Genomic DNA, 16,458 nt, shown 5'->3' with positions numbered 1-16,458 from the left:
AGGACTACTGCTGTTCACTGAGATAGGCAGAACCAATTCACTCGTCTTTATTCTCCTTCATGTTACAACTGATCTGAATGGCTGAGCTCCAGTCATCGCTTTCCACCAATCACTAATAAAACAACATAGCTGTAAACTGTCTGCAGGTGTAAAGATGATATAGAAGAACATAATAAATGTCCAAACCCACAAAACTAGTGGCTAACCCTGACCCACAATCTCCGTAAATTAGCACTGTAAAAAACAATGATTATTTTTCTATGGCAAAAATATCTTCTTTTAGCTGCTCCTCACTAAAGCAATTCAATTCTTTTACTTTCAAGTCATAAGATGGGTGGCTGATATTATTAAATACTTTGCAACTTAATCTAAATAATCTTGCTATACAAAGAGCAATAGTTTCCACATATGGTTTTAAAAAATGATTCTCAATATTCAACAGCTCAAAGTTTTTTGACTAAAAAGTCCTCAATGAATGCTAATATATTGCATTAACTAACGCGGAAAGGCAATTATAGATTCCATTAATCTATTATGACATTTTGCTTTAATAGGATTAGGAAGGAAGGAAGGAAGGAAGGAAGGAAGGAAGGAAGGAAGGAAACATCTCAAATGGCAAATTGATTGCTTTCTGCTATATGCTTTATATTGGTAAAAAGATTAAAAGGGTTTTTTTAATTGCCCAAAATCTATAATTAGTTTAGGTTTTCTGATATTTAAACACAAGTAAGCCTAGCTTACTTTCTGAAATACCCATTGCAACATCACAAATCAAGCTTTGTCCTTTGATATTTGCATTGTGACATTGTCTGAGAATACATAAGGGAGAATATACCACAATGTCACAATGGAAATTTCTGCACTTGCCTCCCCTTCTACTCACTCATTACACAAATGATTTTTTATATAACCTCTGGGGCAGTAGATTTATTGGATTTAGATTTAATCAACAGCTCACAGAACTTTGTAAATGAACTAGATCTAAGATTTATTTAAACCATAACTCTGTGAAATATTTAAATCTCAGCTAAGATTTCATGTTAATGAAGGATTTTCAATCAGAAACTGCTTTAAGAACTTAGTTAGCAAACCAGGGATATGTACTTTAAAGAGATCACATTTGTGTATCAAAATGGTAGCAAGAAAGATGGAGATAATGCATGAAATAGTATTTTGACAGTCACTGTCAATGATTGACAAAATTTACATTCATAGCAGGGAGATCAAATCCCCACCCCCATTATATAAAAAAAAAACCTGGGTGGGGCTTTGACTTTGCTGACCAGGGATGTGTTCTCCAAAATGAATTGTGTTCTACTGAATACTTTTAAGACCTATAAAACTCAATGTTGTTATAAATGGAGGGGGAATGCTAATGGGTTTTTTTAAAAAAGAAAGGGGCTTAGAATGACATAAAGGCACAGTAGAGTTGCATTTATACTGCAAAATGGTTTTGTTCTGTCTTCCATCCAGTCAGATTATCCTCAAGGGTATTCCATTTCATTGCCTCCCAATCTTCACTGGAGTATTTTCTCACCCACTCCTTTCTTTTGAATTTCAAAGTTTTTCCTTAGTATTATTTTCATTTTTAAAAATTTGTTTTAAATTATGTTTCTTCAAAGCTTTCGGATTCCTTCTTCCAGTGCCTGAATGATGATGTCATATTGGCTATACAAGCATCAACCCTTATGCTTAAACCTTAGAAATAGTAAGAATAATTGTTTTAGCATGAGAAACATAAAATATTAAGAACAGTCGTGACATAACTGTTTGTTTTGCCAGATTCCAACCTAGAAGCAGCTAAAGCCTGTCACTTTTTATAAGCTTTGCCTATAAAACTTCTCTCAGCACCGCTTTTGACCATGTGCCCAGACCAAAAAAAGTGCAGGTGAGATAGTGCAGCATTATCCTGCCCCTTTCTTTCAGGAAAAATCCTCTAGGTTTAAATACTGATGAGATCCAGGAAACCTGGAAATCATATTACTCTACAGATTTAACCCATCTCCCTCTGTGGTGCTTTGGCTAAACTTGTACATACTTTTTAATACTTACATGAAATTTAGCACTAAAGCAATGAACTCAGCCATATAGTGCCTGGCTGCCTGTTCTTTCCAGGCCTACATTATCCAGCAACAACCATATGACCTTCCAGCCAGACCTGGCAGGGACCATTTCAATCCATGTGACATGCATGATTTCCCAGAGACTCTTCTCATGATCTATGTTTATTAAGAAGATCAGTCGCTTTGGACTTGATATGTTTCTTTTTTCTTTTTCCCTTAAAAGGGGAGACTGACTTTCCAACCTGCTGTGCCCTCAATTACTGGTTAAACTACTGCAAAACAGCAGAGACAAATCTAGAATGAACCACTTGTTCTCCACTGCAGAGCCACTTGTTATTCCCCTCAGGAATACACCGACAGCAGTATAAATATGCAATACAGGTAGTTCTTACAACAGTTCATTTATTGACCATTCAAAGTTATAACAGCACTGAAAAAGTGACATATGGCCTCTTTTCACAGTTATGACTGTTTTTCACACATATGACCATTGCAGCATTCGCCATGGTCATGTGATCAAAATTCTGATGCTTGGTAATTGACTCATTAATGATGGTTGCCATGTCCTGTGGTTACACGATCCCCTTTTGTAACCTTCTGACCAGTAAAGCCCATGGGAAAGCTAGATTCACTTAACAACCATGTTACTCATTGAACAACTGAAGAGATTCATTTAACAATTGTGGCAAGGAAGATGGTAAAATGGGGCAAACCTCACTTAACAAAATGTCACAGAAATTTTGGGCTCAGTTGTAGTGATAATTCAAGGCCTACCTGTAATAATTTCTCTGATATTGTCCATACCAGATCCTGGTATGCAGCAATAGTTTCTGTCATCTCTTGAAAATATACAGGTATAGTCCTCAACTTATGACCACAGTTGAGCCCAAAATTTATGTTGTTGAGAAATTTGTAAAGTGAGTTTTGTCCTATTTTGCGACTTTTCTTGCCACGTTTGTTAAGTGAATCACTGAAGTTGTCAAATTAATCACTCGGTTGATAAGTGAATCTGTTTTCCCCATTGTCTTCGCTTTTCAGAAGCTCACAAAAGGGGATCGCAGGACTCTGGGACACCAAAAGCTTCATAAATATGAACCAGCAGTCAAGCATCAGAATGTAAATCACATGACCATGGGGATGCTGCCCTGATCATAAGTGTGAAAAATGGCCATAAGTCACTTTTTTCAGTGTCATTGTAACTTCAAGCAGTCACTAATTGAACTGTTATAAATTGAGGGCTACTTGTACTGAAAACAGCCAGTTCCAAAGCGTCAAAATCACCTGTATGCACTCTTGGTTTTCATATTTCCTATTATCTGAAATGATAACCAAAAATGGAGATCACTTCCTCTTTACCAGTCTCTTGAATAATGTAGGAAATGCAGCAAATATGCCCTGAGCTTATTTCATCCCTGCTCTAGGAACAAAGTTATGAATTGGGCTTCTACCGTCCCACAATACATGATCCCTATGGAATAAATTCCAAAATTTGGATTAAAAGAACAAATTGTAAGCCTGCTTTTTGCCCCAATATCTTAGTTCTGTCTCAAGGATAGTTCTTTTTTCTCTTTTAAGCTATCATTCTTGACTCATTTATTTATTTGTTTGTTGATTGATTGATTGATTGGAATTTATACAGCCTCCCCTTCATCAGAAATGACTCTGGATGGTATACAACAACCAATATTTAATGCATTCACAGCTTATATAAATGCCCTTATAACTTGCATTATAGTTTTAAGAGAGAGATTAAAAGGAAAAAAATTCTGTCTTCAGGCTTATAGTAGAAAAACAACAACAACACAACAATCCTTCGTACTAGTTCATAGTAAGCCAGATGCTTGCTTAATATTATTGGGACCTTTAGTTAGTTCGGGGGGAGGGGGCGCTCTCTGAATCATTGTAAATTTCAAATAGTTAGTGTAAATTAGATGGATAGCATGAGACTTTCTTGCATCAGTGTCATTCTGGGGATGTCCAATATTGTCCTGGAAGTCAATTTCATCATTAGCTCACCTGACTAGTTGTATAACTTATTTCTCATGCTTATCAATTGAAGCTGAGACACAACATGGCCAATATCAAAACATTATTCAAGAATAACTCTTGTTCTTCCAGCAAGAGGACTGCTCAGCCAATCTCCAGCCCAATTTGTTAAAAATTAAAATGAAAAAGGGATACATCGATTAAACAAGAAAGCACTTATTATATGCAGGGAGAAAATCTGGTACTTATTTACTTTACCTTCACTAACTTAGCCTTTGTGAGTTTGCATGTGCAGTTGTTTTGTTATATTCCATGGATGGGTGGCAACAATACAAATGTAAACAAAAAGCCTGTTTGATTTTGTGGAAGTTTTGGAAATAAGAGCAGTGGTAAAAGAAAGTTCTTGAGGAAAGGATTTTGTAAAATATGCAAACAACATGCTCTTTTTTTCTTTTCCAGATTTTCAAAAAATAAACAATTTTGGTCCATATTTTGTTCAACATCCAGCTTCAAGCTGTAATTCTATACACTGTCCTGGGCATAAGTACAACTGAACTTGGAAGACAAACATGGATTTGCAGCGCAAAACTCAGTAGCTGCCTCTTTAAAAAAAAAAAAAAGCTGGCAAGAAATATATCCTTGCAACTACAACATTTGAAAGATGTAGACACGACAGCAAAATTCTTGATGCATCGGAATTCTGGCTGCTGTGGCTTTACTGTTAGGATGGCTATTAAAAATAAATAATCTGAGTACATCCTTCTTCTAGTATGGCTACCAACACACAGAGCAAAATAACATGCTTGCTTTGTATCTTACTTTGCATATTATTAATTATTCCAGTAACATATAACATTAATATATAATATAACACTTCAAAACTCATTATACATAGGTGAGACTTTCTGTATGATTAACTTTTCCATCTCTGCTGACGATACTCTGTAAAACTATCATGAAGTTTGTGGCCAGAATACTTTTAACCGGTTTTTTTTATTATAGTAAAGAAATATAAAGTTTTAAACTCATCAACAAAATATAAAATGTATATTCTATGTGTATAAAAGATAAAAGACAAACAAAGGCTACTTCATTAATTATGGTTCTAGTTATGCTATAGTTAAAACAAAGAGCAAAAGTCCCAGCATCTGATAGGAGACCATCTAAATCAGAAATATAAGGGAAAAAGCCAACTCTTCTGTTATTTAAAAAAATGAATATGCTTTTGATGTATTTATTCCAGGTGTTCAAGATTTCTCATTTATAGTACTCATTTATAGTAAAAAATAAAAATATATAAATGTGAACCAAGAAGCAAACAATGTTGCTTCATGTTAAAATGCACCTGGAAAAAAATGCTTTTCTGAACCAGAAACAAAATTTGGTGGGCATGTCATCCACCAAACATGCTGTACTACTTTGAATAGAGATTTCTGCCTTATGGATTTCTCTCCACAGTTCAACTTAGCCAAATCATACATCAGAGAGAGTGAAAGGCTACAATCAAAACATATCAGCCTACATTTTTATGGGACTGCACAGGTTGCCTGTATGTTTTGCTATCTAATCTGGGCAAGAGTACAAATAAAATAGGCCCAGACACAGGGGCCCATATATATTGGCAAAGAAAAAATGTCTGAAGTAGATGAAACTCTGTACAATGTGGACAAATTCTCGTCCCAATGCCAGAATGCATGATTATCTAATGAAATCTCTTGGCAGGAGATTCCAGACAAACAAAAGGAAGGTTTTAATTATCCAGAATGTCGTTAATTTATGGATTTTGTTGCCAGAGGGAACATTTCCACACGAGAGGTAGTATGATGATGTCCCTGACTTGAGTTCAACTTATGGTGACTACCTAAATATATCCATACAATTTTCTTAGTCACAGTATGAAAAAGTTGCATGCAGGTTGAACTACCCTGATATCTATCTTGGAGTTGAACTTTGTGTTCAGCACGCAAGTCACATAGCAGAGAGAAGGAAATGCTTATAGAGTGCAGTTCAGGCTACAGTACAGTCTTGAGACTTCCTGTGAATTTGTTTGTTGGTTTATTGCATTTATATAGCCACTTAATACAAAGATCAAGTTTCTTTTCAACTGCTAATCGGAATTTGGGCAAGATTTCCAGTTGCTGCCATCTGCTACTTGTTTAATTGATGAATATACATGTCTCCCAAGAGCTAAAAAGAATATTCTGAGCAGCCCCTTCCTTCCATGATATTCTGTAACTATAAGCCTATGAAAGTAGTTGAGCAAATGGATAGAATAAATTGCCCAGAATCCCCTACTACAGCAGCCCCCAACCTCTTGGGCAATGGGACCTGTTCCATGGAAAGAGGGACTGGAAGAGGTGTTGTTTCACATGCTCCCTGCACTGGTTTGTGTATCCCGGTTTTTGGCATGCCGTGGCCCAGTACCAGTCCACAAACCAGGGTTGGGACTCCTGCCCTATTAATTTCCATAGATAATGGTGAATTTGACATTGCATCCCATAAATAATAAAATAATACAATTAAAATCCTAATATAAAAGGATCTGCAATAATGCAAGAAAGGACCCATTTCTAAAATACTCTAGAGGTCACCTGTCATTTGGGCTATTTCTCAACACTGGAAGTGGTCCTACTTCCAAAAATAACACAAATTAAAAGTACTCCTTGACATGACCACTATTGAGCCCAACATTTCTGTTGCTAAGTGAGACATTTGTTCAGTGAATTTTGCCTCATTTTATGGACTTTTCCTGCCATGGTTGTTAAGTGAATCATTACTGTTGGTAAGTTAGTAACACAGTTGTTGAATGAATCTGGCTTCCCATTGACTTTGCTTGTCACAAAGTCGCCAAAGCTGATCACATTGCCTTGGGACACAGCAATGGTCATAAATATGAGTCAGTTGCCAAGCATCTGAATTTTGATCACATGACTATGGGGATGCTGCAACAGTCATAAGTGTGAAAAATGGTCATAACTCACTTTTTTCAGTGCCGTTGTAACTTTGAATGATCACTAAGTGAACTGTTGTAATTTGAGGACTACCTGTAGTTGGACAAAAGAATGGAGAGGGAAGAGGGAAGAAATGTGCATAGAGTTCTGAGACATCTCCCTTCCACTCATCATCATCTGTCCTCTAATCTATTGATCTGTCTACTAGAAAACTATTAGACAGGTTTGCTCATCTTTCTGTCACCTCAACTTGAGGTAGAATCCAGTCAGTTTAACCTAAACCTGCTAAATCAGTTCAATAAATGCTGAAGAAAATGTTTCATATAGGAATTTGGGACAGAACCATCAGCATGTAAGACTTTTTTCCCCAGAGTTAAATCATGGGACAACCTGTTTAACAATGTATCTACTGTATATCAGAATATAAGGCAACTTAGAAATTCCAACAATTCTACTCAAAAGAGTTTTAAGATGGCAAAAGTTGCCTGTTTCCACCTGATCTTTCAATGAAAAGGGCTAGATATCTCCATCTCATGAAGAATCTGTTCCCTGTTTTGATAATAGATATCACTTTTATCAACATGAGAAGCTCTTACTACATTTTTCCCAGTTTAAATTGATTAGCAATATCCCCCTTTTTTATCAGACAAGTCTACAGGAAAGACTTCTGAACACATTATTCATAAAAGAACTAGGGGTCTTCCTACCAGGGTGTACAAACAGCTCACTTAATGAGCAAATGAGACTTTGCAGATCATAAGATCAAGGATTCTATGCCTCTAATTTATCCTGCAGCCTAAATCAAAATGGGCATGGACTGTAGGCCAACAGACCAGAAAGACAGACATGTCCCCGTAGCCTTAATCAACCAATGGGACCCAGACAGGTGCCACCCTGACTGAAGATTGGGAATGAGGCATCTGTATGCCAAAACAAACCAATCAGAAGAAAACCTAAGACACTATTTTGAAATTGGAACAGCTAAAGGCAGAACTAGGTTGCCTCAATAGTGAACTGTGGATGAAACACAAGTGTATTTATTATAAGACTTATTATAACCCTATAAAAAGGTAGTAGGGCATCTCCACACCATGTTAGCAGAAGAACCCTCTGAGCAAAAGCTGATAACCTAAGAAAGAGGATGGGCAGAGGCTGGTAGTTACAAAACAAGTATTATTTAACATATATGAAAATATTCTTTCCAGTAATCTGACTCACTACAGCTAGTTCCAGTATAAATACATTAAAAATGCTCAGGCTTGTTCCTTAGTAATGGTATCAAATTAGGGAATTTGAAGTTAAAAGCAGCCTTCATTCAATTTATCTAAAGCCTCGCAAGTTACTACTTGCCCTGCAAAAATGGCTCTTTAGCTAAAATCGTTTTAGCTAAACTGAGTCTATTAATAATTTATTTGATTGGTGGATATGAAAATAACCAATTTATCTTATAGTTCTAATAACTATTACAGAAATAATAAATAAGTCATTCCTGTCCCCTTGCATTAAGAATACAGAGTAGAATAGAACTATATTTTCACTTGAAATGTACACTAATCAGCATACATTGCAATGCAATTTCATTGCATTCAGCTCTCAAAAAATAAAGATTATACATATACCCACATACCCACACATACACATATATGATACAGAAAAAAATCATACTCTAGTTGGAATATTATACATATACATGAATCCTGCAAATTTACAAGGCGGATGGCATAAGGAACAAAGCTGTTACATAATCTTATAGTCCCGCTATAAATGCTTCGAAACCACCTCTCAGAACGGAGCAACAGAAACAGACCATGAAGTGGGTATGTGGCATATCTAACAATGCTTCAAGCTCTAAGCACATAGCACTTATAAGCAGGAGTGTGATTCTACCAGTTCTGACCGGCTGTGTAGAACCAGTAGCTCTGAAGAGCAGCAGACATAGAATCGGTTCTATATCTGCTGCTATTTTGGTCGGCCCACCCGCCCGGGCTCTTACCTGACCTTTATTTCCTGCTTTTTCAACTTCAGCTGCTTTGCGTGGCACAGCTGCTGTTGAAAAAGCAGGAAAAAAGCTGCACAACCACACGCAGTGCTGCTCAGCTGTCCAGGTAGCAAGCTGATGATGTTTCTCACATGCGCGCAGCACATGTCAGGTGCACGCAAAACATAAATCACCAAACCAATAGTTACACAGGTCGGATCCCACCACTGTTTATAAGCAGTATGCTGAATAATGGGAAGCGAGCTTCCTATAATCTTCTCCACTGTACTCACCACTCTCTGTATGGACTTTTTCTCTGAGGGACTACCACCAAACCAAACAGTGATTCAGTTTGTTAAAATGTTCTCAATCATGCTTCTGTAAAAAGTGGCCAGGACAGAAGAAAGATGTACTCTCCTCATCCAATGTAGGAAATGCAAACATTGTTAAAGGAATGTAACCTGTATTTGTGGGTGTTTATACGTATGTGTGTATCCTTGAACAGTGATGCTCAATGCTAATTTACTCAGACAGAAGTTTCTTTAAGTTTAATGTTGCTATTCCCAAGTATGTGAACACAGAACCATGGCCTTTATTGTACTTTTCTGAAATGTTGTTCAATACATCAATGTAAGTACAAGGAAGCATTTTAATTAATTGGCTTTGGGACAAGTTGGATGCTTTCCTATGATCACAGAAATAGTATCATGGCATTGTTTCAAGATCAGAAAGAAAAATTGCCTACAATCTTTTAACATTTTCAAAACAACAGTTTCCTGGATATTCTATTTGATTAGCAATATATAAATTGCACAAGTAATTTCTTTGCAAAAAGCATTTCCGAATAAAATATTTAACATTTTTGAAGTTAAATTAAAAATTAAAAATGGAAGGAAATTAAAATGGTTTTTAGCAAACTTGGAAAACGAATGTCTAGAAAATATTGTAATGATGCACACATTATTGTACTACTTTAATTCTCTCTTGCTTAGTTTTGGATTTACAACAGCTTCTCTTAAAGCATTGTCTTGCTAGAATTTTCGTGGAAAGCATATTTTCAGTATCTGTAGCTTAAATTTACCTGCAAATCATTACTGAAAGCTAACACCACATTTCCAAACTTCAATAAACAATGTTATTTAAAAAAAAAAATTCATTTTCCTGATTTTAAAAATATCTCTTTTTAATGACCGCAATGAGGAGTTCACAGCAGATATTTTTTGTGTGTGCACCTTACAAGAGAAATACCTGCGGCTATCTAGGATTGAACTCTCGACCTTTCAAATGGGAGGTGAGCATCTTCACCATAGGCCACCACATTTTCATGATTAATCTATAGGAAACATAAAAACTCATGACAATCCTAGAGGATCAACGAGGCAAATGAGGACACATGTAATGATGTCATATTTTAAATGCTATAACATAATATATATACTTGCATCCGATGACACAAGTATGTAATTAGGGTATATGTATAATGGTGTCATCATGCAAATGCCATCATTGTGGTATCACCACAGTTTATTACCAACTGCTGCGAAGAATGAAGGATTATGAGTCAATAAGATATAAGGACCAAAAGGAATAAAATATCTGTTGTCTCTATGAACAGAATTTTGAATATCAATAAAGGAAAATATGTGTAGCTCAGGGTTGAAATGTGTGGTCCTTGGTGTTCTCTGAGCTTGGCTGTTTTCTTGCTGATGTTTATTATCCAAAACTAGGTAACATCATCTGATGATATTACCCAAAACTAGGTAACATCATCTGATGATATTACCCAAACTAGGTAACATCATCTAAGCTCAGAGAGCACCAAGGAACACTCATTTTAAATATCCATCCATGCAGATAATCTTCAAGTTGGCTACTTTTTACTTATTTTTATTTGTGTCTTTCAGAAAACACATCATGTTAGGAAACATAGAAATCATGCTTTCTTATTAGAAAGTATATATATTCCCCTAACAAAAGAACCAAAAAATCTCCCTGTTTTATATCACTGCTTTACCCAGTGCAATGACATTGGGAATTAAGAAACCTACCTGAAATGACCAAAGGATAAAATGAGAAGGATGGTCTAACAATTCTACTAGCAAGCCCTGCAAGCTATATTTTTCAGACACATGTTTTCAAACCTACCATATCAATGATAACTAGATGAAAAGGAGAGGAGTCAAAAATAAAATTTCTACTAGGTTAAATACACTTACCTTACCATTAGTTCCCAATTTTTATTTTATTTTTATTTATTTATTTATTTTGTCAAAAGCTTACAATAGAAATAATATTAAACATAAGTTTAAATATAAGAAATAGGAATTTCCCAATATTAAGGAGTCCCAAATTCAGTGATCTCACTACCAGCACCCAAAACTGAGAAAGTGAAATATAGAACTGGGTGATGTTCTTGGCTTTCAGTTAGGTTCTATTTTTTACCATGCCTGTCTGGATAGAAATCTGGGACTTCAGTATACCCCACATTCATCTATCACTGAATTATAAACAAAAAAAATCAAAGGAAATTATATCCAGAATTCGTTCTTCAATTATATTTATATGCTGCTTCACAATGTTAGATTCATTAGTTGGCTTATGATAAACAAATTTTAAAAGCAGTATTGATTGGGGGGGGGGGGAAACAGTCTGACATTGTATAATTTAAAAAGCAAAAAACATAAATACAAGAAAAATAAAACTGATAGTTCCATTTAAAAAAAGATTGATTTTACAGATAGCAAGGGATCTAAATCAGAGCTGCCAAACTCACAGGCCACAGGCCAGATGCATCAAGTGCTTGCCATACCCACGCTCAGGTTAGTGAGGTCATGTGACATCACTGTGAGACACAAGTTTGACACTCCTGATCTAAATGAAGAAAAAGTTTGACAGTAATGCTGGAAAAATGTGTATCATCCACAAAAGCTTCAATGAGAACCTATCACTCAATAATTTTCCCTTTAGCAAAATTCTCCCTGACGGTCAGCTAACATTTCCTTCAGAATACTAAGGTGCAATGAAATTAATTTCCTGAAATCATCATTAAAACTTAGCAACTAAAAAAAAAAAGTGAAAAATGGAAAAAGAGAGACAGATGCTTCCCATTGTAACAGGGTCTGAGGAGTACACAACTGAGTCCTCAAAATCCGGTAATTTAGTATCTTCAATCTATTCAGGAAAAAAAAAAGATCTTTCAAAATATTTACTTTTAAAGCCCGATGGTTAATTGGTTTCAGTTCTTCAATGTAACAATTCAGATATTCACTTCTAGAGCATTCATAATAAAACAAGACATGCTGGATTATGGCCAATTAACTTTTGGGTGCTTTGGTTCAGAGTACATAAACCTATTACTTCTTTGAAATTAGTCAATACTCAATCTAAAGCTAAGTGCTTAAGATGTCCCAGGGGGAGTGGATTTTAAATGACATTTTAACAAAATGAAAGAATTCAAAATAGTGTTTGTATTATTTAAAAACCAAGGGATAGTTAGCCTGAACATCAGCGGTAAAGAGAAAAGGAAGCTAAATGCCAGAGACCAAATTAACTAGCTCAGCAGGTTTCCTTACAGACAACATGGGTGAGAAAAGGTCATCAGTGAGCTTGCTATTTATCAACTATATGTACAAACTAATTATTCAGTTCAACTCAGCTGCCTTTCAACCTGGGACCTCAGTAAAACCTGCCATCATTAAGGTTTAACTTCATTAGTATTCTCTGAATGGCAAGAATGTGGCTCAAATTTAAGACACTCTTCCCGAGTCACAAAGCACATTACACTGCTAGACAATAGTGATGAAAGAATGTATACATACATATGTACATACATACATACATACATACATACATACATACATACATTCTTTGGCGTTTAGTCATGCCAACCACATGACCATGGAATTGTCATCAGGCAGCGCTGGTTTACACACATACATACTTTGTGTGCACGTGTGTGTGTGTGTGTGTATGTGTATACACATGTGTGTGTATATACATATATACATACATACATACATATAACTGTAGCTAAAATTTCATTAAGAAAAAAAAGACACTAAAAGGCAATTTTCCTAATCATAAACCTGCCCAAAATCAAAATTTAGCCTCTGTAATCTGATCAACAGTGATCGCATCTAATACCAAAAATTATAAAATTTAAAATGTGGGTTCAGAAAGACTAATGCTTCCCGCAAAAGAGAAACAAAGAACTGGAATCTCTGGCCTCTATTCTATCCCTAGACAGCAATATTAGGCCTAAGTTCAATGGCGATGCTAGCCAACTTTCTATTTAAAATATGTCTGTATATATCAAAAGTATAAAATACAAGAAAAATACACATGATGACAAACTACAATAGTAAGAAGATGGGGTAGAACTCTGACTGGATTTTATTGAGAATAACTTGTTATTTTATTTGTTTTCTAACTTATTAAATTTACACAAACACATATCTCTCTCACACACACACACACCTACACATATATATGGAGAACTTTTCACTTTTTATCTTCCAGAACAACACTATGAGTACTTGATTTGAGAATAGTGGCTGATACCCAATTGAGTAAATATTTGATCCTAAGTCTTCTGAATGCTTGTTCAACTGCTTTAATCGTTTTAAAAAATACTGGAACTCAGAAATGAGTAGGAAATGTTATAGAAATTACTAATATAATAAAGATAAAGGTTTATCCTGTCCAGCCATGTTCATGTTCAACTCTAGGGCGGTGCTCATCTCCATTTCTTAGTTGAGGGAGCCAGCTTGTCTGAAGACATGTCCATGGTAATGTGGATAGCATGTCTATATGCCAAACTGTACAGAACGCTGTTACCAGCCCACCAAAGTGGTACTTATTTATCTACTCACATTTTCATGCTTTCAAACTGCATGCAGGAGTGGAGAGGAACTGGCAAATAATGGGAGCTTACACCATCATGCAGCAGTTAGGGCTGGAACCTGGCTTCTGAGCTTTCCAACTCTTTAACTGCTGACTCCACTCTTCAATGCACCCCAATATTGTATAATAGTCTAATAGTACAATATCTTAAGTTGAACTAAAGAACTAGAACATTTTGTATTTTGCAGTAAGAAAGAATCAATATTAGGGTCTTGCCATCCACACCTTGAGTTGAGAAAAACCTAATACTTACAATGATGTACTTGCTACATTCTTCCTCTACAGTTCAGCTACAAGTAGCTTGTTAAACATCATAGTGTAACATTGTATCAAATGAATTAATGACATAAAATTATTTCTACTTATTTTCCAATCCACAAAATATGAATGTAACACGCATTTAGTTACAACATCCGGGAAAATTCTGACAAGTTATTTGCATAACATATTTTGCTTTATCATCTGCACAAAGTTGTCTGGCAAGTTGACTATTGGGGGAAAATAGATTAAACTGATTAAGTATGTAATTTAAAAGAAAAATATGATTATTGGTATACTAATCAAATCAACAGGAAATAAAATAAAAGTTACAACTGGGAATTTGTAAACTACATATAACCAGTCTCGGCAATTATTTGTGCTACCCACAGAACGCTCTTGAACAATGAGCAATCTGTGATGAAGGGTATGTGGACTACACCTAGCAACACACTCAACTCTACACAATGCAGTGGCGTGCTTCCAACAAACATGGACCAGAGTGCAAACATGATTGATCAGGTGCATGCTAGCAGTGCCCGAGGGCTGTTCTTAAAACAAGATTCCATCAATGTCTAATCTATGCAAACAAAGAAAGAAAGACAGAAGACAAGCAAACACAGAATGGATAAGGTGATTCAAATTCTCCCAGAGTATCTTTAGCCGTGATGGGTTTGATATACCGCAATATCTGCAATTTTAGTGAATTGATTAGATTCTACAAATCATTCCTGAATGAAAATATATATTTAGCCACATATTCTAATCTCCCAAGTTTTCTCAGAACCCTAGAGATGTGTTTAAACTCAAGCTGAAAAGAGTGCTTGCAAATCTTTTAATCTTGGGTATATTTGCACTTTCTTAATTGACTTTAAGTTAAAATTCTATTTTAAAAATCCTGGCATAAGTGAAGTTCACAGGAGCTTTTCCGTGATTGTAATAGGTTTGTTCAGAATAGCAAATACTAAACATTCAATTTCACTTATTGTATTTTGAATTTACAATTCAAGTACAATTCCAAAATGAGTTAGTTTATTTAACCTCTTAAACACTCACTAACTGAATTATGTGTTGTATTAACAGTTATATATTAACTGTTAACCCATATTTTTACAATATGGGTTTTTTGAGTTTGTTTTGATCACAGAGCTTTTGATATTGTTTATTGCTCATATTGTTTTGACTCTCTTGTAGTTATACAATGTTTCAAACCACTGATTAGTATAACACTTTCAGAGCTTTGGGAGTTGAATAAACGCTAATATATGCAATAAATAGTAAGTAAAAAAATAAGAAAGATATAATGATGCTAAATGGGTATAACTGTTTATTAGATAAAAGTGCATGTAATTCTAATATAATCTTAGGAGAATTACAATACTGTGACTATTCAAATTCAATCTTCTGTAAAATTCTATTTCTTCTGGCATGAATCCATGCATGCTTTCCTTGGATTAATCACCAGATTTCACCATTAATTCTTTTAATAAATTAGCTGCTTTATAATAATACTGAGTCTGAAACTGCAATCTTACACAAATATATGGTTTAAGAAATGCTGAAAGGTCTTTCAGTTTCTCCAGCATATAAATATATTTTTTTCATCAGGTTATTACATCAAAAGCCCCAAATGACAATAATAAAAGAGCAGCATTATGTATATTAAAATAGAACCATGTATGCATATGTCTACATGCATACAGTATAATGCATTAAGTAATAAAACATTGGGCTATGGGGCTTGACTCCACCTGTGTATGTGCTTCATTTGATATGTGTGTGTGTGTGTGTGTGTATGTATGTGTGTGTGTAATAAAACAAGCTCTCTTCTACAAAATGCCATTATCATTGCCTCTCCCCCAATAACTCTATCACATCTGCCACATAAACATTCTTATTATCCCATTGCACACATTCACTTTTTTTCTCCTCCAGTAATTCTTCATTGTCCCAATCTGAAATGGTTTTCTATATGCAAATATAAGTTCTGCCCCAGGAAAAGAAGCAGATGTTTTCTCAGTAACTCCATATGTTTGTAAGATCTCAATTTGGCACTATCTACTCCAGAGGCAATGTACTTTGAAAACACACTCTCTGAACAGAAGATAAATCTTTCCTGAAATCACATTAATAGTATAATCCTACTGTGATGCCAACAAATGGTTCTCTTATTTGCTAAAATAGTCAGTCGTATTTTATAATATCATGCATTCTGCTTTAAAGGTGGCAAGGATGCATAGGAACAGTTCATGAATAAATAATGCTATATAATCAAGAATATGAAGAACTATATGCCTCCCCCCCCCAAAAAAAAAAAAAA

At 35.2% G+C, this 16,458-nt stretch overlaps 1 protein-coding gene across 31 annotated transcripts in view; it reads right to left on the bottom strand.

Annotated features, from left to right (window-relative positions):
* FGFR2 (fibroblast growth factor receptor 2) overlaps positions 1-16,458 on the bottom strand; it is a 152,139-nt gene that overhangs the window by 77,898 nt on the left and 57,783 nt on the right. For 10 of the 31 annotated variants that reach the window (XM_087932630.1, XM_087932628.1, XM_087932629.1 and 7 more), the window contains exon 3: positions 7,031-7,093. The exons of the other annotated variants lie outside the window; for them this stretch is intronic. In XM_087932630.1, the coding sequence (XP_087788756.1) occupies positions 7,031-7,093 (63 nt within the window). The remainder of the gene's footprint in view (positions 1-7,030; positions 7,094-16,458) is intronic. 31 annotated transcript variants of the gene reach the window in all.

This window comes from Pseudonaja textilis, chromosome 4 (assembly GCF_049901715.1).
Source record: "Pseudonaja textilis isolate UNSWEBS1 chromosome 4, rPseTex1.2, whole genome shotgun sequence".
Lineage (NCBI taxonomy): Eukaryota > Metazoa > Chordata > Lepidosauria > Squamata > Elapidae > Pseudonaja > Pseudonaja textilis.
Note: the sequence above shows the minus strand (reverse complement) of the source record. Positions and strands in the feature narration are given on the sequence as shown.